The sequence below is a fragment of the Triticum urartu genome, chromosome 5A (assembly GCF_056163025.1).
Source record: "Triticum urartu cultivar PI428250 chromosome 5A, HENAU_Tu73, whole genome shotgun sequence".
In the NCBI taxonomy this organism is placed as follows: domain Eukaryota; kingdom Viridiplantae; phylum Streptophyta; class Magnoliopsida; order Poales; family Poaceae; genus Triticum; species Triticum urartu.
In genome coordinates, this window is record NC_141877.1 from 642,391,685 (window position 1) to 642,413,235 (window position 21,551).

At 44.4% G+C, this 21,551-nt stretch overlaps 4 protein-coding genes across 6 annotated transcripts; all 4 read left to right on the forward strand.

Annotated features, from left to right (window-relative positions):
* The first annotated feature begins 484 nt into the window (after window positions 1–484).
* Window positions 485–5,986, forward strand: LOC125511333 (uncharacterized). Of its 2 annotated transcripts, XM_048676679.2 has the most exons (14): window positions 485–674; window positions 798–873; window positions 1,113–1,223; window positions 1,371–1,468; window positions 1,558–1,644; window positions 1,741–1,877; window positions 1,986–2,058; window positions 2,153–2,198; window positions 2,275–2,384; window positions 2,470–2,577; window positions 2,678–2,737; window positions 3,327–3,388; window positions 4,467–4,779; window positions 5,288–5,986. In XM_048676679.2, exons 1-14 carry the CDS (start codon window positions 579–581, stop codon window positions 5,585–5,587), a joined length of 1,677 nt encoding a protein of 558 aa, XP_048532636.2. In that variant the 5' UTR covers window positions 485–578; the 3' UTR covers window positions 5,588–5,986. The 2 variants fall into 2 exon arrangements, with proteins under 2 accessions (XP_048532636.2, XP_087378328.1); XM_087522202.1 differs by lacking the exon at window positions 1,558–1,644.
* A 2,762-nt stretch (window positions 5,987–8,748) lies between these two features.
* LOC125511335 (uncharacterized) lies at window positions 8,749–11,607 on the forward strand. The gene is made up of 10 exons (XM_048676681.2): window positions 8,749–8,912; window positions 9,001–9,059; window positions 9,182–9,222; window positions 9,350–9,381; window positions 9,889–9,917; window positions 10,088–10,124; window positions 10,228–10,284; window positions 10,818–10,894; window positions 11,126–11,199; window positions 11,345–11,607. The coding sequence occupies exons 1-10, from the start codon at window positions 8,829–8,831 to the stop codon at window positions 11,362–11,364; spliced, it is 510 nt and encodes a 169-aa protein (XP_048532638.1). The 5' UTR covers window positions 8,749–8,828; the 3' UTR covers window positions 11,365–11,607.
* A 151-nt stretch (window positions 11,608–11,758) lies between these two features.
* On the forward strand, window positions 11,759–15,820 carry LOC125511334 (solute carrier family 40 member 1). Of its 2 annotated transcripts, none has more exons than XM_087522203.1 (6): window positions 11,759–12,196; window positions 12,281–12,431; window positions 13,585–13,879; window positions 14,280–14,723; window positions 14,835–15,255; window positions 15,374–15,820. In XM_087522203.1, the coding sequence occupies exons 1-6, from the start codon at window positions 12,185–12,187 to the stop codon at window positions 15,500–15,502; spliced, it is 1,452 nt and encodes a 483-aa protein (XP_087378329.1). In that variant the 5' UTR covers window positions 11,759–12,184; the 3' UTR covers window positions 15,503–15,820. The 2 variants fall into 2 exon arrangements, with proteins under 2 accessions (XP_087378329.1, XP_048532637.2); XM_048676680.2 differs by having other exon boundaries at window positions 13,683–13,879.
* A 797-nt stretch (window positions 15,821–16,617) lies between these two features.
* On the forward strand, window positions 16,618–19,569 carry LTO1 (NAD(P)H dehydrogenase (quinone)s). The gene is made up of 7 exons (XM_048676682.2): window positions 16,618–16,811; window positions 16,882–17,143; window positions 17,451–17,707; window positions 17,815–17,927; window positions 18,255–18,402; window positions 18,552–18,689; window positions 19,011–19,569. Exons 1-7 carry the CDS (start codon window positions 16,713–16,715, stop codon window positions 19,086–19,088), a joined length of 1,095 nt encoding a protein of 364 aa, XP_048532639.2. The 5' UTR covers window positions 16,618–16,712; the 3' UTR covers window positions 19,089–19,569.
* The last annotated feature ends 1,982 nt before the right edge of the window (window positions 19,570–21,551 follow it).

Here is a 21,551-nt window from a genome sequence, read left to right on the forward strand (position 1 = left end):
GAAAGGCGCAAAATTAAAGCGTTAACCGTCAAAGATGCCCATGATTGTGTGTTTGCCAGTGCGAGAGAGCCGAATTGGCTCACCTCCCTCGGCAAGGTTTTTCTGGCAATTAAAAGCTAGATTGACACGAGAGGCTAGCTTTATTTTCCTAACCAAATGAATATTCTTGCGAGGCAAGGCTAGGAGCTGACCTTGCCTAAGATCCAAACGCACCCTTAGTAACTGGCCGAACATGCCCTTGCCTGCCCCATGTTTCCCTCGCAGTACTTCCATATAATCCCAACTCCTCAAAAGATGTAGGCGAGACCTATTGCTACCGGCAACGTCGCAACGAGCGAGAAATAGCATTTGCGTTGAGTTTGGGCTCATCTCGTTGGTTCACTGGCCTTAATGGGCCGTTCGCCGTCAGCCCGACTGCGCCCTGCCCCCCTCTCTCCGTGGACCGTGGCCACTGAGAGCGGCCCGCTTCAGCCTGGGTTGCCAGGTACAACAACTGTGCGTGCCAAAGACTCCCCGCCGTCTGCCGCACAGCACGCCCTCCGCGCCGCCACCGCCCGCCTGCCTCCCCAGGCCATGTCATGACGGCGGTCCGACGGTGCACCGACCTCTCTTCTCTCCCCTCCCCCGCGCCCCTCCTCTCCCGCCTCAGCTCCGCGGCCTCGCGTCTCCTCCAGGTCAGTCACCACGCCGCCTCCTCCCCCATGCCCGTCTGGCATTCCGTCGAGCACCTCGCCGGCGGCGCACTTCAGCAAAGTTTTGCCCTGTCTCTAACCCATCCATCGCCCTGCTACCTTCAGATGAGGAAGTACGGCTCGAGGAAGGAAGACGGCGGTCGTCTGCGGAACGGGCGGTCCAGCTCCGCTTCAAGGCCAGGTAAATCATCTATGCAGCTCGCCTTCCGCAGCTGTTGTGCAGCTGCACGGGTAGCTTGTTCTCGTTTAGCTCCTGTACTAGTACTTATTATTATCACATTCTCTCTGCACTGGTTTTTGGTGTATGGGAAGCACCCAGTTGTTCGTTTCGAGTAAAGATGTTCAAGTAAATCCTGACAAACAAATGTAAGCCATGTATGTCTATGCAAATCGACTTTATCAACTGTTATTCATGTGCAGGATTCATCGATCCTTCGTCGTGGAAATATTTTGACTCGAGAGCCGTTGGAATCCCCGCGGGCGCTATACCTCGCAATTGTATGACTGTTCTACAAATGCTGAAACGAAAAGGTGCATACAAGTTGCTTGGTTATTTATCCCCATTTCAAAGCTAAGAGCTTGGACACCACATTCATGTCATGCTTTTTGCTTATTAACACACCACTGTGCTAAAACATAAGAATGTATGCAGTACTCAAGGACAAAGTTGTTTTACAGGATTTGAAGCTTATCTTGTTGGGGGATGTGTGAGAGATTTGCTACTCAAAAGGGCACCTAAAGATTTTGATGTGATCACCACTGCAAGTCTCAAACAGGTTTCAGTTCATTCAAAGATCACTCATGTTTCTTTTTTCGAAAAATAATGATACCATTGTCCCATTGACGTGCTTCTGATTCTTTTCAGATTAAACAACATGTTTTCTCACGTTGTTTCATCGTTGGCAAACGCTTTCCAATATGCCTTGTTAGATGGCGTGGTTCATTATTTGAGGTTTATTATTCATAGGAACATTGGCATTTTGGATACTGGTTCTTAGAGCATTGTTGTCTAACCCTCGTTTGCTTATGTTGTCTTTTGTTCTTACAGGTTTCAAGCTTCAAAACAAATACGACTCAAGTGAAAGGAAATGAAAATGTAAACTGCTCAGAAGAAACAGATGGCCATGATGAGGGGGATGTTCTTCGCTGGAAGGATTCATTGAGAAGAGACTTTACAGTAAACAGGTAATATGTTCTGTACGAAGTCTTGTACTTCAAATGCTCATCAAATGCAGTTTTTGTGAAATATCATGGGAGCTAAATTACTAACATTGTTTAATGCTTGTATGGCAGCCTATTCTTTAATCCATTCAATTACAGAGTTTATGATTATGTGAATGGAGTAAAGGATCTAAGAAAAAACAAGGTAATAGTGAGTGAGAGTCTTCTCAGGCAGATTCAACCATGTCCTCGTCTACTTACCCTTTTCCTTCTGCTTAACTCCTTAAATCATCAATCAGGTGTGTACAGTGATTCCTGCCCATGTTTCTTTCAAGGAGGATCCTGGTTGGTGTTCAAGAATGTCCTTGATTTGTATTATTATTATCTATCCAAGACAAATTTTGATTCTAATTTCTTTCAGCCAGAATTTTGCGTGGCTTGAGAGTTGCTGCTCGCCTTGGCTTTCAGTTTTCCAGCGAAACTTCTACTGCAATACGTGATCTTTCTCCATCCATCATAGATATCGACAAGGTTTATCTCCCTGAAAGCGATGTGCAAACATATATGTTTTCTCGTGTATTTTCTCTTTACGTTGATGACCTCATTTATTCTGCAGACAAGGTTGGCTATGGAAATGAAATATATGCTATCTTATGGGGCGGCAGAGTCTTCGATTAGATTACTTAGAAAATATGGACTTCTCGATATTTTGCTGCCTTTTCAGGTAAGTTGAGCAACGCGGTCTCGTTGCTAGACAAGTAGATTTCTGGTCGTGACCACTTCTCTTCCAGCTTACTCACTATTGAATGCTCTTTGAATTTTAGGCAGCATATTTGTCAGATCAGTTAAAGGGCAAATCTAGTGACAGAGGGCTGATGCTCATGGTGAGTAACTGAAATGTGCCATGTTGTGTGGAAAGTTGGATTCTAAATATATTGCAAAATTTAAGCGCACACTTAACTCTAGTTTTGCTATTAGTGTGGGTACATATTCATAGCTGTCAAAATGATGGGGCTGGCTTCATTGTCCTGAGGTATTCCTCACCTTGGCAAAAGATGCTTCCATCAACACTCTATATTAGGTCTCTAGTCATCTGCAGTTACGGGCTTGTGGGGCTATCAACTGGGTTTATTTTTTAATTAGATTGACTTATTGCACATCCCCAGTTTCTTTATTGCTGGGTTATTTGGTGAAAAGAACTGTTTTCCTGTGCACACGTCATGGCACTGGCAGAGTGTTGCCAATAACTAGATGATGTATCCACTTTGACATCTTTCTATACTTTAGAACTACCACTTGTCATGTTGCTTATTTCTGATGCTTTCTAAGTTGGTATTATATTTCAGCAGTACTTGGTTCCCTTTTCAAATTGCTGTTGCCATGTGGGTGTCCTTCCCGTTAGTTCATGTGAAATTTGGATTTTAAGATTATGGCTTAATATGTTGTCTCATGCTGTTGATTTCACTTGTGCAGAATCTATTGGCTAATCTTGACAAGTTTTTCTCCGCTGACCGCCCATGCCACTGCTCTTTGTGGTAAGAGTCCTTGAGTGCTGAAGTGCATGTCTCGACTTGACTGTGTTTACGATTATGGGTTTACTCAAGTTATACCAAGGGCAGTAAACCATACAGCATTCCTTTGTTTGTACTTGCTAGTATTAAATTATGCTCCTCGGGAAGTGCTGGTGCTAGATATACCAAGTACCAACCAGACAAGCATAAAGTATAGCTGATCAGGCTTGCACTGCCGTGAGTGATGCAAACCTAAAGTGGTTCTTTTATAGTTCCTTAATCTACTGACTGATTCTAGTAAAACTAATATACACATTTGCTGGCTCTGTTAAGGGCTGTTTTATCAGCATGGTGGGTGTGTACTTTCGTAATCTGGTGGTTGTTCTAACATTTGTTATCAGCTCATGTCATATTACTAATATCATCACTTTAATTCCTGGGTTTCACATTAGAAGATAATCACGGTTTTGCTATATCACCATATTTATCTTCTTTACATTTTGGTATACAGTTTATTAGGCTATATCATCATAATCATGGCGTATTATTCCCTCCGTCCAAGTTTATTAAGCACCCTAGTATTTTGGATCAAACAAACTTTGGCCATCTAAATATAACTCACAACATATGATTTATGCTACAAAAAGTATGCCATTAGATTTGTATTGAAAAAAAGATACCATATAATTTTTGTGACATATATTCATACGTATTTTATTAGTTAACTTTATGGTCAAAGTTCAACACTAAATACAAGGAGGGCCAATAAACCCAGATGGAGGGAGTAGTTTTCACTTTTCAGTCTGGATGAGTAGAGAAGACAAAGTGCATCTTCTTAGATTTACTTATGCCAGCCTGGAAACTTACATACTTAACGTAGTTCTATAATATCTGCAGTACTCCGTACCACTGTCAGTGTGCATTTACGTTGTCCTCTTTTGTGCCTATACTAGCACCCATTATTCTGAGTAGGCAAACTGTTTTTTCTGTTTCTTTATTTGACAACCAAGTAGCATATCTTGACCCAATTTTCAGTCCTCGGTATGAATATTCTTTGTCACTCATGCTCCGGATATTTCATTCACTTGATATTATTTAACAGGCTAGCGCTGTTGGCATTTCACAATGCATTGGTAAATTCTCCACAAGATGCCCAGGTAATCAAGGCTTTTGCTGCACTGATGCATTTTGGAACATGGGACAGTGCCATCGAGTTCCTGAACGAAGATGTTGGAGCACCAGTTACATATGTCCCAGAAGCTTTTGGGCGTTCTGGGGCCAAAGTGGATAATCTTATGGAACGGACATCACATCTAGCGTCACTAGTCAAATCTTCGGTTGATACATTGACATGTTTAAATACTCTCAAACAATCAGTGGTCAGATATCCGGGGGCATCACAATTTTCAGGACTTGTAAGTACCGCTTTAGCGTATCCTAATTCCCAACCATGCATCTTCACACCAGCAGTTCTTACATTTTTTTATTGAATTTTCTGTTTTCCTGTTCTGGGGGCAACTTATGTTATTTTCCCGTTTCCAGGCTGAATCAGCAGTGCGTTTTATGAAGCGCATTTTAATTGCATTTTAATATTTAAATAGTTATTTAGATTGTTTCTGTGCTCTCAAATATTGGTATCATTTTATTATCACTTCCAGACGTTTTTGTTTTACTGGGTAAATAGAAAAATAGAACAGTGGTTGGGGCTCTTATTGATGTCACTTGAATCAATATTGCCTAGCCACTTAAGTTAGCACACAATACACTGCTGAATCTCTGCCAGTTTTAACAAGAGAATATGCATGGATGTAGCAGAACAGTCGCTATATAGTTTAGTTAAATTGCTAATTGCCTCGTATATTTGTTCTCAAGTCAGTCGATAATCGTCATGCATACTAAGATTTCTCGTGGGTCTGTTCCCAGGTTTTTGTATCAGCCAGGGAGAAGGGCAGAGTGTTGGGGATATTTAACGGCCTTGATTCTGACCTAACTTCATACGACAAGAGAAGAGGGTCACATGGGATTGACTATAAGTTGCTGGAAGACGGAGTTACTGCCGAGGTCCGATTTGTTCTCGGAAAAGTGATCATGGACACCATGAGTGCTGAGTCACCGTGTGCATCCACCGATGATGCTGCTGCTTTGCCAAGGGCGGCGGCGGATGTTACTGATGCAGACCATCGTCCACTGTCCATGTTATTTCGTAGTGGTGAATCAGAGTGAAGCAGCAACACCCCATCTGTTTTCATCAATGCTGGTAAGCACATTGAAGCCCTCAGATTTGATGGCCTGAAGTTCAGGATGGCCAATACGAACACAATGCTACGATTCTGTCGGTCACTGAACTTACCTTGGGAGGATGCCCTCCTGGTTGTGCAGAAGATCAAGGGTAGGCTGTAGGCAAGATACATGTAAGGTTTATCTTGTTTAATTTCTTCCGTTTACTAGGCATGTAAGTGACGTGTGCTAGAGTTAGAGTGCTGTCAGCATGTGGTTGCATTTGCAAAAATTCAATAAGAAAGTGAGCTGATCTTAGGGAAAACGGAACTCTCCGTTTTTATCAATTGCTTCTATATACATGCGAAAAATGAAAGGAATGGCAATCTACTGCTTCAGTTGTGATGATTGTTGTGAGGTAAAATGTTGCTGCCTCCGTTTCGAATTATAAGATGTTCTAACTTTTTTCTGAATCTGATCTATATAGACGCGTTTTAGTATGTTTGTCCACTCATTTTTAGTCTGTATGTAGTCTATATTGAAAACATTGAAAACATCTTATAATCCGAAACGGAGGTAGTACTAATTTCTCATCGGAATTCCATTGGTTAGTTTTGCCTAAGATATATTTTGACTATTTTTGTGGATTTTTTAAACAGATAAAGGGTAAATGTTGGAGAGGTGCAAGAAATGAACAGGAGGAAAAATGAGAGAAGACGAGAAAACCGAAAAAAAATAAAGTACCTAAACATAGATAAGAAAGCTTAGGATGGCACTTCAACAATTTAGTTCCTGCGATAGTTTCGGTCGTGCAAATTTAGTTTGAATAAAATTTACGGTGATGTTATCTGGGGAATGTCAGCTGGGAAAGGGGTGGCAAGTGAATGCATTTTTCTATCAGTTTTGGTTGTAAAGCGAGATCAAACGGTGACAGTTTTAGAAGAAAAACGCCCTTCTGTAAAGAAATTGACATCGTTGTTCTAAAGAAAGTGCCACCCCTCGTACAACTAAAACCGTCGCCAAAACATTCGCAAATGCCAACCAGTAAACGTTCACTAGCTAAGAGGGTCCATAAATTTATTCTTAATGTATGTATGCATATTTAGTTTAGAAGTGAATTTGACTATAAACAAATTTGGGAAATGATTATGATCGGCCGGCCGATCTAGTGTGGAACGTCCGCCGACACGTGGCCTACTGGAACACGCGCACGCCTCAGCAAACTATGACTGTGCAAGTGTGCGGCGTGGCAAAAAATGTTGCTATAATCTTTGCAATATGGGTCTTATTGCACAAAATTGGATGTGGCGGAGGTTTTGCAACAAGAATCTTGTTGCAGGAAATTAGAGAAAAGAAGATTATGCAATAATGGTATTGTTGCGGGAAACTAGAGAAGAGAAGATTTTACAACAGAAGTCTTCTTGCATGAAACTAGAAAAGATTATTAGATGCATCATGAAATTAATTTTCATATGATATAATTTTTTTATTGTAGATGTTGATATTTTTTCCTACAAAATTAAAGTTTGACTTTGACCAAATATACGGACTAAAAAAAATGAAGGGAGTGTTTTCAAGCCTCCGGTAGGGTCATAAATTTTACATGTGAAATTTGGTGGACATGTTATGTGTGGGTGGGATCCGCATCCTCGAGCCGTCTGATTTGTTGATGGAGCCATCATATAGTTTCTTTCATTTTTTATCTTTTCTACAACAAGACTCTTGTTGCAAAATTTTGCAAGACCTTTGTTGCAAAATCTTTTATCAATTTTATATTATGAATCTTGATATCTTCCCCTAATAATAATAAACCACGCATTGTTTCTGGTCGTACGTCACACATTTTTTCAAAAAAGCCCTTGTGTTTTCAGTAATTAAACCCGCCATCCTATTTTAAGTGGATTATAGGAGAAAACGTTTCGCTTATGCAAATAACACCCTGTAATTTGGTATTATTCAACGTCAGTCCGGTGAGGAAAACAGAGATGCAGACGGGATAGAGTGAATGCAAAGAGTAGTCCCGTTCACTGTCGCTCCCGCCGGCGACGACTGGCTTGCCCACGCGGCGGCCCACGCGAGCAAGGCCAAGGGACGGCCCAGACGGTCGATGGTGGCGCTGTCATCGTTGTCCTCACGCATGTAGACGAGGCAGTGGGGAGGGTGCCGGCGCTGGTCGCAGGGGAGGCCGAAGGGCGTGGACAAGCCAGATCCGGGACGGAGGACGGACACCGGCGGCCTGGGGACATGGATCCCGCAGATCTGAGCGGCGGCTGGCGAACTCGGAGGTGGCGGTGGCGTGAAGACAGCCGTGGTGGTGGTGGCAGCAGCGGCGAGGCTCCTTGTGTGCTCCTGCTCATGGACAAGGGAAAAGTGAAAGAACTGAGAGGCAGAGGAGAGAGAAACGAGGGAGGAGGAGAGGCGCGTTGGAGCTCCGGTAGCGGGCGGCGTGCACGATGGATCGGGTGCTGAGAAAAGAAGGGAATCGGGGATGGGGAGAAGAAAGGTGTGGGGAAGAGACGAGAGGATGAGAGGAGGGGGCTGAGAAGATAAAAGGTCGGAGGGAAGAGCGGCCAAACGACACGCGTTGCCTGTGTGTGAGACGGCTGGTGCCCAAGCGCGGGCTGGAGACTCAAGGCTTGATTCTCGCCATGCAAAAAACGAGATTAAAGAAAGAAGTTAACTAACTTAGGAGGAATTAGCTAGAAAAAGGATTTTTTTTAGCGAGAAAGCTACAAAAGGATTAAATGCTTGATTATGGCCGTTGCATGCATCTGTTTGCTTCTCCGTATCTACATGCACAATTGCACACGATTGACGGGCTTGATTCTACATTTCCTTTTCGTCTCGACGAAGTTGGATACATGCACAGGATTGATGGTTTTTGTTCCATATTTTTTTCTTCTTTTATTTTCTTGATTAAAATTTTCAACCATTCGTACCCATTGTAACCTCATCTGTTTGTGTTGACAAAATAATCTCCGAGCGCTGCTGATTTCGGTTCATACGAGTGCATTTTATGTCGGACATTATAATTTTCGTGAGTTTTTGTTGTTCACCCATTGCAACGCACGTGCCTTTTGCTAGTTATTATTAAGCAAATTTAGCGAGGGAGTACATGTACGCGCATTGCGTATTCTAGGTTCGAAGGCGGAAATTAACGAAGACGTAAACCTGCCAGCTTCCCACCTCCCTCCCCCCACGGCCCCACCCCACGGAAACGCTCTGGTCCGTCGCCGGAGAGGCGGAGATGGAGAACGCGGTGGTGCTCCGGGAGTGGTTCGACCGCGTCGACGCCGCCGGCACCGGCAACATCACGGCTCCTCAGCTCCAGGTTCTCCTTATCCCCTCGCCCCCCTACTCGGAAGTGCCGGCGACCAGAATTCGACCACTAACCCGGAAATCCGCTCTCCTCCCGCCAGAGCGCGCTCGCCGTGGGCAACCTCGACTTCCCCCTCTCCGTCGTGCAGCAGATGACCAGGTCCTCCTCCACCTCCTCTGGCCGCCGGGGCTTTCAGCTTGTGCGCTCTGTCTAATTTATCCGATGACTCGAGCTCATTTGGGGATTGGGAGGGTCAATGATGTTTGTACTGTACTGTGCAGGATGTATGACTTCGATCGGAACGGCACCATGAGCTTCGAAGGTTAGCCGCTCATATCCGCATGAACTCTGCTACTCTAGGGAAAGTTGACCATTGACTACATGCTGTGATCACTTGGAAAGATGATCTGATTTTGACCTCGCTTGCTGTATCCCTTTGTACTTTGCAGAGTTTTTGGCTCTTAACAAGTTCCTTCAGAAGGTACTCCCTCCTTCCATCTATATAGGGCCTAATCATTTTTCGAGGCTAACTTTGACCAAGTGTTATAGTGATAATATATGACATGCAAGTTACACAAAGCATACAGTCAAATTCGTACGTGAAAGGAGCTTCCAATGATATAATTTTCACATTATACATTTCATGTATTATTAGTCTTATGAATAGTCAAAGGCGGTCTTGAAAAACACATTAGGCCCTATATAGATGGAAGGAGGGAGTATGTGGGGTTTCCATTTCGATCTGCTCGGCATTCAGGATTAGTCACTGGCATGCACATTTGTTTTTCCTTGTTGAAAAATTGATAGTATTGTGACCATGGCATTTGAAGTTTGGTTAAATGAATTGTTAAGTAAATTGGCCTGCTATTCTGTATAATATATGTTACACTACATTTGAGAGGAGTGAGCTTCACTGTAATGCATTCCTATTTCCATGCTTCCTGTTTGACTTGATCGTTTATATGCACTGCTCCTTTTCAATTTGCAGGTGCAGGGTGTCTTCTCCACCCTAGAAAGGTATCACGTCTCATGAGTTTGTAGCCATGTGCGGCATTCATAAATTGTTCAAATGCCACCCTAAACTTTGTTACAGTTTGTATTTTTCTTGACTTTAGGTGTTCAGTTTGTTTGTGCGTGTGTTTTCAGATATCATTCTTGTACTTTTCTTATCCTCTCCTTAATTTCAGGGGTCGTGGATTTCTCAGCCTTGAGGATGTGTATGAGGTGATATGTTAATTTCTCTAGTTTTGAGATGTACTGTCAACTGTGTCCCATATGAGCAACATTACATGGATTTTTTTTTTAATTCCCTCCATGTTCTATACAGGCATTAATCAAACTCGGTTTCTCGTTGGATTCACCTGCCTTCTACACTGTCTGTGAGGTACTTCACTTTCACTGCTACTGCATGGTTTATCCTAGGATTATTCATGTCTAGCTTTAGAGGCTCTCCCAGAACGCATCATGAGCTTGTGATTAACTATTGCAGTGATACATTTGAAGGGTGAACCTGTCCAAATTTAAAACTTGAGATGTTATTTATCCTAAGATGCCTTTTCTTGCAAATTGGAGCATCTAGGTGTAAAACTAGTGTTCGTCGATCGCCCGTTGTTGCTGTTCAGAAAACCAGTGTTGGTCGTTGAAGTACTAAGATGAGTTATATGATCATGGGTTTTCATATTTGAGCTTGAAATGGGTCATGCAACTGAGAAAATGTAGGTGGAAACTGAAGTCAACAGTGAATATAAAATGAAGAATATGCAGTATATCCCTGTAAAAAAATACTTGCAGTATGACAGAACTTGAGAAAATGCTACTTCAGCATTCTTTACTTCATTCGTCCGATCATATCCATTTCCTAGTTACTTATTCTTTACTTCATTTTGTTTAGCTAATTTCATACCTGTCTATTCTCAGAGCTTCGACAAGAGCAAGAAGGGGATGGTTCGTTTGGATGAGTTCATATCGATCTGCATCTTTGTGCAGTCAGCTCGGTACGCACAACATGTTTCCGACGTGCTTTTCAATGTTTCACAGTACACAGCTGTTGGACATCTTCTACTTTGCAACTAAAACCTAATTGTAGACTGGTCTGTGGTTACTTGATTTACATTTGAATAACAAGGAACATTTTGCAGAATTGTGTTCCGTGATTTGTCTCTCCCAAAGTGCCATGTGCTAAATTTTACTCCCAATTACTGATGAAACATTTTCTTGCTTTCCAGTAACTTGTTCAGCTCATTTGACACAACCAAGCAAGGGAAAGTGACATTGGATTTCAACCAGTTCGTCTACTGCAGTGAGTTTCCGCCCCCCTCTATCTACCGAACTGCTTATATCTCATGCTCGTCAGAGTCTAGACAACCTTATATATTCCTCAAAGACGGATGGAAGGTTTTACCGCCCTTGTTCACTAACTTGCATCTTTCTGCATAATTCTACAGCGGCGAACTGCAGGATATAGCTGTATTACCTGAAACCTGTACATGGAAGACCAAAAAGGAAATGCCACCCTTCACCGGAACCACATGCCAAAGAATGTTCTGGTGGCACATACATTTGGAAGTCCAAATTCCAAGCCATCATTTGGTTTATATTCCTAGTGTTCCTCAGATATTTTGTGATTTTAATGCCATCCAGGTCTGTATACACACACACAAAGAAAATAAAAAAAATTGCTTATGCATGACTGTATGCTTTGTGATTCTGCATCTGGAAACCCAGGAACTGTACCATGTTTGGATTATTATTCTCCCACTTTCTTGTCCCCCCCTATCCTGCATGAGTTCCAGGGGGAGTTGACCATTGGTTCCTCCATGACGTGATCACTTGAAATGATGTTTTTTTAGAAAAGGACTTGAAATGATGATTTGAATTATTATCAGTATATATTTTGGTTGGTATCCATAATATAAGAGCGTTTTTGACACTACATTAGTATACGGCCATGTCTGACATCCATAAAGTGTTCCAGTGCCATGCTCTCTGTCTGAAGCAATTTCTTCTACAAAGGCCTAGAAAAGCCCATCTGGCTACCGTGTCAAAGTCAAACTCTCGCCCTCCCCCAAACCCCACAAAAAAACAAAACCCCGCTCGATCGCTCCCCCCATCCCCAGCCATTCTCCGGCGAACCCGCCCCGTCCGCCGTGCTTCGGTAGATAGATGGAGGCCCTGGCGGAGACGGGGAGCGGCGGCCATCTGGTGCCTCTCCTCGACGGCGTCGGCGGCGGCGGCCTGGACGCGGCCCTCCTCCGCCGCCTCTACGCCGGTCACTTCCTCGCCAGATGGGGCGCACGGTACGTACTACGGGCCTTTCCCTTATCGGTTCGGCGATTAATCCCATCCCACCCTCATTCGATCGCATTCGCGTCGCGTCGCAGCATGTGGGAGTTCTCGGTGGGGCTGTACATGATCCGCGTCTGGCCGGGCTCGCTGCTCTTCGCCGCCGTCTACGGCGTCGTCGAGTCCGCCTCCGTCGCCGTCTTCGGCCCCATGGTCGGCACCCTCGTCGACAGCCTCACGTACCTCCAGGTTGTTCAACGCTCTCTTTCACTCTCTGTTTCCAGAAGATCACGAGAAATTGCTCATTGAACCTATGACTAGAAACAGGGCATCTCAACAAGTTCTCTTTCCCGTGTAAAAAGCTGTTTTAAGGGGATTTCGGCAAACAAGAAAAAAGAAACTACCCCAACAGATCTCGTAAACGCGATTTTTTTGGGGGACCTCGTAGAATCAGCCCATGTGAGCGTAGATTGCAGCGGAAACGATCAAAACAACGAGCTATTTGTTGATATGCATTTCAGCAAACACCTTGTGTGCATGCAGGAAATCTGAACCATATCATGAAATCCACAAGCACCAAGCTATGCAATGTTTACCACAACAATATACTTGCAAGAGCAGCTCGGTACAATATCAATACCCCAACATAATCATCATCTTATCAAATAACCCATGTATGTCATGCCCCCAATAACTATATTTAATAACCAAGTAATAAATCAATCATGAATAGGGATTACTAAATAATTGAGAATGTTAGGTTTCATGTAAACTATGTTAGAGGGTGCTTGGATACGTTTTAGTCTCATGACTAAAAGTAGTGGGACTAAAACTTGCTAGCTTTACTCATGCTTGGATCCAAATACTAAAAAGACTAAAAATAGTCTCTTTAAGAGGCTAAAGTTCCAAGCACCCCTGACTAAAGAGAGGCTAAAACTAGTCTTGAGACTAAAAATTTTTAGTCAGGGATACCCCTACTAAAATGTGGATTAGTCATCTTTCTCCTCATTTAACTTCTCTCCTTTAACACATGCGAGTTCTGGATTGGAGGCTTTGGAGAATAATAAATGCTCATTAACTTAATTTTAGTCTCTTTAGTATTTGGATTCAAGCATGGATAAGGCTAGCAAGTTTTAGTCCCACTACTTTTAGTCATGAGACTAAAACGTATCCAAGCACCCTCTAAAATAAGTCTCTTGGATTCAAACACCCTCTTAATAAAAAATTTAAGATAAATAATTTGAGATGGAGGGAGTACAAGTTAGTCCTCCACATTGTAAAAACTGTCTCGAATATATTACTTATCATAACAATGGTATTATGAAACAACCATCTTGGATATAAACTAATTATGTAAAAATGTGACTCTGATATACCTCATATATATGTGAATGTTTTACAGAACTGTCTTGGATGAGCAGTAAGGATGGGCTGACGAAGAGGAATTTCTTAATCATGATTAGCAGTCGCCAGTGTCTTAATATACATGGCAAAATGCAGGTTTTGGGCCTGTGGCTGCTAGTTCAAAGCTTATCCTTCATCGTTGCTGGAGTCTCGGTAACCGCGCTGCTGGTCTACGATGACCTGAAAGTGACGAGCTTCCCCGTCTTCGTGGCTCTAGTCGTGGTCACCAACGTGTCAGGCGCGCTCGCGGCGCTCTCGACTCTCGCCGGAACCATACTGATCGAGAGAGAATGGTACACAATTCCGTTCGACACCCACAACTTAACTAAGGGCTTTGATTCAAAAGAATTTCATAGAATTTTTGAAGGGTTAGAATCCTTAGAAATTTTTCCTTCATTGGTCGTTTGATTCATAAGATTGAATCATATAGGAATTTCTCCTACGGAATCATGTGTACTACATTTCATTGGAAATCTAGCATTCACTCAAATCTCTTTTCTCACTTTTTTTGTTTTTCCTATGTCATCAAACACTCTGTGCTAATCCTATGAGATTCAAGTGGGCATGCTATTTCAATTCTTTATTTTTCTTATTCCCGCGTTTTGAGAATTTTATGAATCAAAGAGGGCCTAACTGTATTAGTTGTACGTACGTGTTGTTGTTAGAACTTGATGGCCGCGACGATGCATGCAGGGTGGTGGTGATGTGCGGCGGGCATCCGCCGGCGGTGCTGACCCGAACCAACTCGGCGATCCGGAGGATCGACCTGAGCTGCAAGCTTCTGGCGCCGGTGCTGTCGGGGTTCGTGATCAGCTTCGTGTCCACGCAGGCCTCTGCGGTGGCGCTGGCGCTGTGGAACGTCGCCTCGGCGTGGCTGGTGTACTGGCTCTTCGTGTCGGTGTACAACAGCGTGCCCGCTCTCGGCGCCAACAGCCTGGCAAGGGACGCGGCGGCCTCGGCGCCGGAGGCCGACGAGGCGGTGCAGGGTTACTCCCAGGACGCGTCGTCAGATTGGAGCGAGAGACTGACGGCGCGGCTCTCCGTCCTGCCCTGCTGGGAGTCCTGGGCCGTGTACGCGAGGCAGGAGGTGGTGCTGCCGGGTGTTGCTCTCGCCATACTCTACTTCTCCGTGCTAAGGCAATTCATTAAGCTGCATGATGAGTTTTTTTTACCCAATTTGATGCACGGATTCAGCAATAACTTGGTACAATTTATTGGACCTTGATCTTGTTTCCGTTGCTGCTGCAGCTTTGGCACGCTGATGACGGCGACGCTGGACTGGGAGGGCATCCCGGCGTACGTGACCAGCCTGGCCCGGGGGTTCAGCGCCATGGTGGGCATCGCGGCGACGGTGGTGTACCCGGCCGCGCACGCGCGGCTGTCCACGCTCCGGACGGGGCTCTGGTCCATCTGGACGCAGTGGTGCTGCCTGCTGCTCTGCGTCGGCTCCGTCTGGGTGGGCGGCCGCGTGGCGTCGGCGTGGGTGCTCATGGCCGGCGTCGCCGCCTCGCGCCTCGGCCTCTGGATGTTCGACCTGGCCGTCACGCAGCTGATGCAGGACGGCGTGCCCGACGCGGACCGGTGCGCCGTCGGAGGCGTCCAGAGCTCGCTGCAGTCCGTGTTCGACCTGCTCACCTACGTCATGGGCATCATCATCTCTGACCCCAGGGTACGCACGCGGTTCACTCGTGTCTTTTGTTTCGGTCAGTTGTGTTGCCAAACGGCGAGACGAGTATGACTTTGGTGAATGGTGATGATGATCTCCGTGTGCAACCAAATTATTACAGGATTTCGGCGAGCTCATCGCGCTCTCCTTCTTGCTGGTGACCTGCGCTGCGGCCATGTACACGCTGCACGTGTACCGCGTACGCAAGCACCTGTTCCACCTTGACAAGATCTTCGCCAAGATGCAATAGTCATGATCTTTGCGTTGACTATGCTCATTCTAACTATGCAGAGGTTGGATGTGTATTCATTATAATTATATCACTCGATGCTACAGTATGAGTCGATAAAAGACGCCTGAAAAAAAGAAAAGAAAGTGAGAACATGCGTGTGCATGACTCTAGGATTTGTAGTTTTGTAGTAGTATATGAACACCATGGTTGAGAGTGCATTTTCTATCATGCACAGTACATACCGTGCATTGTCTACAAGGTGGGAAAGCTATCATACTAGTGTACTAATCACCTGCTGTACGTCTCACTTCTGTCATATGGTCAGTTTGTGTGTCAGCCTTTTTGTAATCCCTTGATATCTTCTGAAATAAAAGTTTCTTTTATATTCTATTTAGACAAATGTTTTCATACCGATGATATATTTTAAACAAGACTTGTAGAAAACTTATCTATGTACCATGAGTTTTTGTGCTCATCAAATTGATCTATAGAAAACTTGATGAAACTTGGTACATAGTTTTTTTTACAGTTTCGTAAGGTCTCGCCATGTTTCAGATTCGAATTTTAAAACTTGTCAAAATATATTCAACAGTGATCTTATTTTCAAGTTCCCTTCAAAAGGAACACAAATAAGCAAATGTATCGTAAATCAAACTAATGGTTCAAAAGATAAAATAAATTTAAATTTTAGAATCATACTCTCATATAAAAATAAGGCATGAGTGAGTGTAGTACTGTTGATATTTACTTCGGGGGTGAGAGGAGAGATATTGCAGGTTACTATAGAAAAAAGTTGTCTGCACATGGAGAAAAAGTGACAGGTTGACAGGGTCATAAATTGTGGTTTACTAAACAGTACAATGAAAACATGCATGCATGGATCCGAATCTTAAAGAGAGTGAGTGGCTGATAGATGCAAGGTATATACCATGCATGGGAGAATGTCTTTTCTCCACCATGGTTGGATTATTCTCCCACTTTCTTGTTCTCTGGATTTCAGTATTTTCTTCTGCGGTGAGAATTCCCGCCATCATCCCATAGCAAGGTTGAAATGGAAATTTAAAAGAAAAAAAACAGTGTTATTTGATGGGCCCAGCCTTCTTTCCATTAGTGTATGGATCAAATGCAAGGTCCAGTAAGCAAGCTCAGCTGAGAAGTGTGGCCCACAGAACAGTCGTGAGAGCTGAGAGGTCAGGCGAGCTCTCACCACTCACCTCCGTCTCCGGCCATGGCGACCATCTCGGCAGCTCTCTCCGTCTCCCTCCTCTCGCCCGCTGCCCGCCGCGCCGTCTCCACCGCCACTTCCTCCTCCCCGCCGCGTGTCAAGGTATAGACACACCCACCAGCCGCACTTTCGAGCGCCCTCGCCGCGTCCTCTGATTCCGTGGTCCACGCAGAGAGCCGCGCGGTTCAGGTGCTGCGCCGAGCCTCCTTCCCCGCAGCAGCAGGAGACCCCCGCGCCGCTTCCCTCCCCGCCGGAATTGCCTTCGTCCCTGTGGGGCGTCTCCACCAGCGCCTGGACCGCGGGCGTCGCGGGGCTGGGGCTCCTGGAGACCGGCTACCTCAGCTACCTCAAGCTCACGGGCTCCGAGGCCTTCTGCCCCGTCTCCGGGGGAGGCTGCGGCGACGTGCTCGACAGCGACTACTCCGTCGTCTTCGGTAATTTCCTCGCCCACAGCCCCACTGCTCATGGGATTGAGGGCTAGTTCTGAAAATTGTACTGCTTTCATTATGCTTGCATTGTCAGTATGTAGGTAGGATTGTATGTTGATAACTTAGCGACATTCGAGATCCGGTGCCCATTGTATTTCAAATGTTGCGCATGGTTGCAGATTCAGAATTTATACAACTATGTATGAATTTCCCTTTTATCATTCTGCCGTGGTGTGTGTGCTAAGATACACTTTCACATAATACAGTGCTATGGATGCTCATAGGTAACAATTGGTCTGTCTTAATTCTGTAGGGATCCCTCTTCCATTAGTTGGTATGGTGACATATGGTGTGGTGACTGCACTTTCTCTGCAAGAAAACGGAGAGGAGTTACTCCCTGGACTCGATGACTTGGATATCCGCCTAACCTTGCTTCTGCTTGCTACTTCACTGGCGACTGCGAGCGCTTATTTTCTTTTCATCCTGAACACCAAATTTGTCGGGACGTCTTGCTTATACTGCCTATCATCAGCATTTATCTCCTTCACATTATTTTTCATCAGACTAAAGGTGTGTGCTTTTCTTAAACATATCAGTGTGTTCCTCTTCTTCATTTAGACCTTTTGATAATCAAGTAGCCCATCCAACTAACCTTGTGCTCCACGGAATTGTTGCAGGACATTGGCTTGGCACGTATCCAGAAGTTTGTTGGTCTTCAATTAGCTGTAGCTGTCATTGTTGCTCTTGCTTTAACAAACTCATACAGTTCAGCTACTACTCAGTTAAAGGGGTGAGACTTCCTCTCACATTGGTTATAAACGTTGAATGATGGGATTGCCTCAGCGGAAATACAAATTATAAGGCGTCTTTTTTTGCCATTTACTTGAAGTTTCATCGAACGTGCAGCAAAACGTTACATTTTACTCTCTATTATGGTTGTATGTTTCATATCCCATAGTGATTTTCTCTTCCAGACAACCATTTTACTTTTCCTTTTTTACTTAGGAACCAGCCATTTTGATTTGAGGTCAATGTGAATTTTAGTCTACATGGTTCGTTTCCTTTAAGATCATCACAAGTGACTAATAGACTTTCCTTTTTCCTTCATTTTATGCAGCACAGGTGATTTCGTATTAGAACCATACAAAACAGAGGTAACATCAGAATCAACCCCTTTTGCTATTTCACTGGCAAGACATCTACATTCTATAGGTGCTAAGATGTATGGAGCATTCTGGTGTACTCACTGCAATGACCAAAAACAAGTACGAGTTCTTTCATCTTCCTTGAATCAACAGCTTTTAATAGTTACTACCACAGGACCTGATTGTTGCTGTGCTAGATCTCCAAAAATGAAGTAGAGCAAAATCAATCAAGACCTACTTTATAATTCTTAGCATATATGGTCATGCAGTTGTTTGGTCGTGAAGCTATGGAAATTCTGGATTATGTGGAATGCTTCCCTAATGGAGCCGGTAAGGGGAAGAAAATGGCCAACGAATGTGTAGCCACTGGTCTGGAAGGTTTTCCAACATGGGTCATCAACGGGAAGGTACTCCCCATAACTTGGATGTTTCCATTAAAGTTCAAGTTCATGATGACACCCATTCAGCGTTTTATGTTGAGGCACGATTTAAGTTCTCGGTGCACATGTGCATTTCTGCCAGTATTGGGCACACACTGAATCTGCAGCTTATCCAAAGATGACATCCTCTGTTTTACTTCGCAGTTGCACGCATCTAGCTTTAGTTTTCCACATATGATGTTGTCGGTCACTACACTACGTCATGGCTTGCCCATGCTTCCTAAGATGATGAAAGCACTATGCTTCCTATGTGTTCACGAACTGACTATGTACCTTCCTTCCACTCAGCTCCTGAGCGGCGACCAGGAACTCTCAGTCCTCGCAGAAGAATCCGGTTTTGTTTCCGAGAGCCCCGAGCAATCCTGAGGCCATGGACCTCGACGAGCAGAAGCACCCCACTGATTCGAAGTGCAGAAATCGAGAGCTCTCTAGAGGCAAGAACCTGAAGCTTGTGGTAGTTAACAGCAATGCCACAAAAATCTCGGCCGAGCTTCAGATGAGGTGCATTCCAATGGTGCATAAGTAGATTATACAACTAAATACAACCACTAACCACTGTAATACTATGTAAAAAACTAAACCTATTTGTCCTCTCATCGAATGGGGCTGAAGGAGAGCATCGAATCCGGGGCAAATTATACTACGACCTTTTTGTAGAGCCTGTAGTTTTTTTTTTTTTTGATAAAAGAAGGGCTTCCCCCTTCCGATTTTCATTAATGAAAACCTAAGCATCCACACTAGACAAGCTACGACAGGAAGCAAACGCGAAAAGAGCTTGTAGTTTGTGCTGTAAAACTTGTAATCCTGGAAAACCACAAGGTTTTCGTAGTAATTCTTTGCACTTGGACATTTGCAGTCCTGGGGAAGTACACTCTGTGTGCCCTCCACCCTTTGAAACGAAGGGTTTCTGCTCTCTGGGAGCATATGGGAATTCCTGAGCTCAGCAACGTCGATAGTTGAGCCATTGATACTTTCTTGGTAAAACTGAATTTCTGCCTGATTTGTGCAGAAAGCCAGAAACGCAAGGAAATGGTCTAATTCTTGCAGCAACTGAGGCAAAGCCGTCTCCCTTCCCCAAAACATATGGATATGCGAATTCACTCGTGTCTCTGGGAAAAATATGTGAGCGTGTAAAGCGTGCATACTCATGTTTCTGGCAAAAGGAGAAATAAAGACTTAATGATCTTTATTTATAGCTCAAGAAATTCGACATATGCACTCCGGGGTTGCGGAAGATGTAGAGAGAGGGAGGGAGGGAGCATGGCACACTTGGGGGTTTCAGAAAAAGAAAACTGAACGGAGAAAACTATAGGATTTATTAGAAAAGTTTTGAAGGATTGTGAAAAGCATGGCACAAATGCACTGTGGCGCTTTATTCAGCAGAAACCTTTATTTTTCTTGCTTTATTAAGGTTATTTTCTGCAGAAGAGACATACACAGCTGGTGCTGCCCTCCGACCTCCAGCACGTTTCTTGTTTGACACGGGTGCCGATGGCTTGCTGAAAGGATCGAGAAGAGGTGTCTAGAGAGGGGTGGGGGGGGGGGGGTGAATAGACTTTAATCAAGAAAAGTTGCAGTTTTTAATTCTTTAGGTTCATATGGAGTATTACCACAAGTTTAAACATTCACAATACATATCAAGCAAGCATGCAAGCATACAAAGAGTATATGAGCAGCGGAACGTAAAACAATTGCATATGAAGGTAAAGGGAGGAGTTTGAGGGAGCAAACACAATGTTGACACGGAGATTTTTGGCGTGGTTCCGATAGGTGGTGCTATCGTACATCCACGTTGATGGAGACTTCAACCCACGAGGGTAACGATTGCGCGAGTCCACGGAGGGCTTCACCCGCGAAGGGTCCACGAAGAAGCAACCTTGTCTATCCCACCATGGCCGTCACCCACGAAGGACTTTGTAGGATCGAAAGTATGTCTAGAGGGGGGGGGTGATTAGACTACTTGACCAAATAAAAACTTAACCTTTTCCCAATTTTAGTTCTTGGCAGATTTTAGCTATTGTAGGACAAATCAAGCAATCATCACACAATTCAAGCAAGCATGCAAAGAGTATATTGGCAGCGGAAAGTAAAGCATGCAACTTGCAAGAATGTAAAGGGAAGGGTTTGGAGAATTCAAACGCAATTGGAGACACGGATGTTTTTCCCGTGGTTCGAATAGGTGGTGCTATCCTACATCCACGTTGATGGAGACTTCAACCCATGAAGGGTAACAGTTGCGCGAGTCGACGGAGGGCTCCACCCACGAAGGGTAATGGTTGCGCGAGTCCACGGAGGGCTCCACCCACGAAGGGTCCACGAAGAAGCAACCACCCACGAAGGGTCCATGAAGAAGCAACCTTGTCTATCCCACCATGGCCATCGCCCACGAAGGACTTGCCTCACTAGCGGTAGATCTTCACGAAGTAGGCGATCTCCTTGCCCTTACAAACTCCTTGGTTCAACTCCACAATCTTGTCGGAGGCTCCCAAGTAACACCTAGCCAATCTAGGAGACACCACTCTCCAAGAAGTAACAAATGGTGTGTTGATGATGAACTCCTTGCTCTTGTGCTTCAAATGATAGTCTCCCCAACACTCAACTCTCTCTCATAGGATTTGGATTTTGTGGAAAGAAGATTTGAGTGGAAAGCAACTTGGGGAAGGCTAGAGATCAAGATTCATATGGTAGGAATGGAATATCTTGGTCTCAACACATGAGTAGGTGGTTCTCTCTCAGAACATATGAGTTGGAATTGTGTATGTGTTCTGATGGCTCTCTTCATGAATGAAGAGGAGGTGGAGGGGTATATATAGCCTCCACACAAAATCC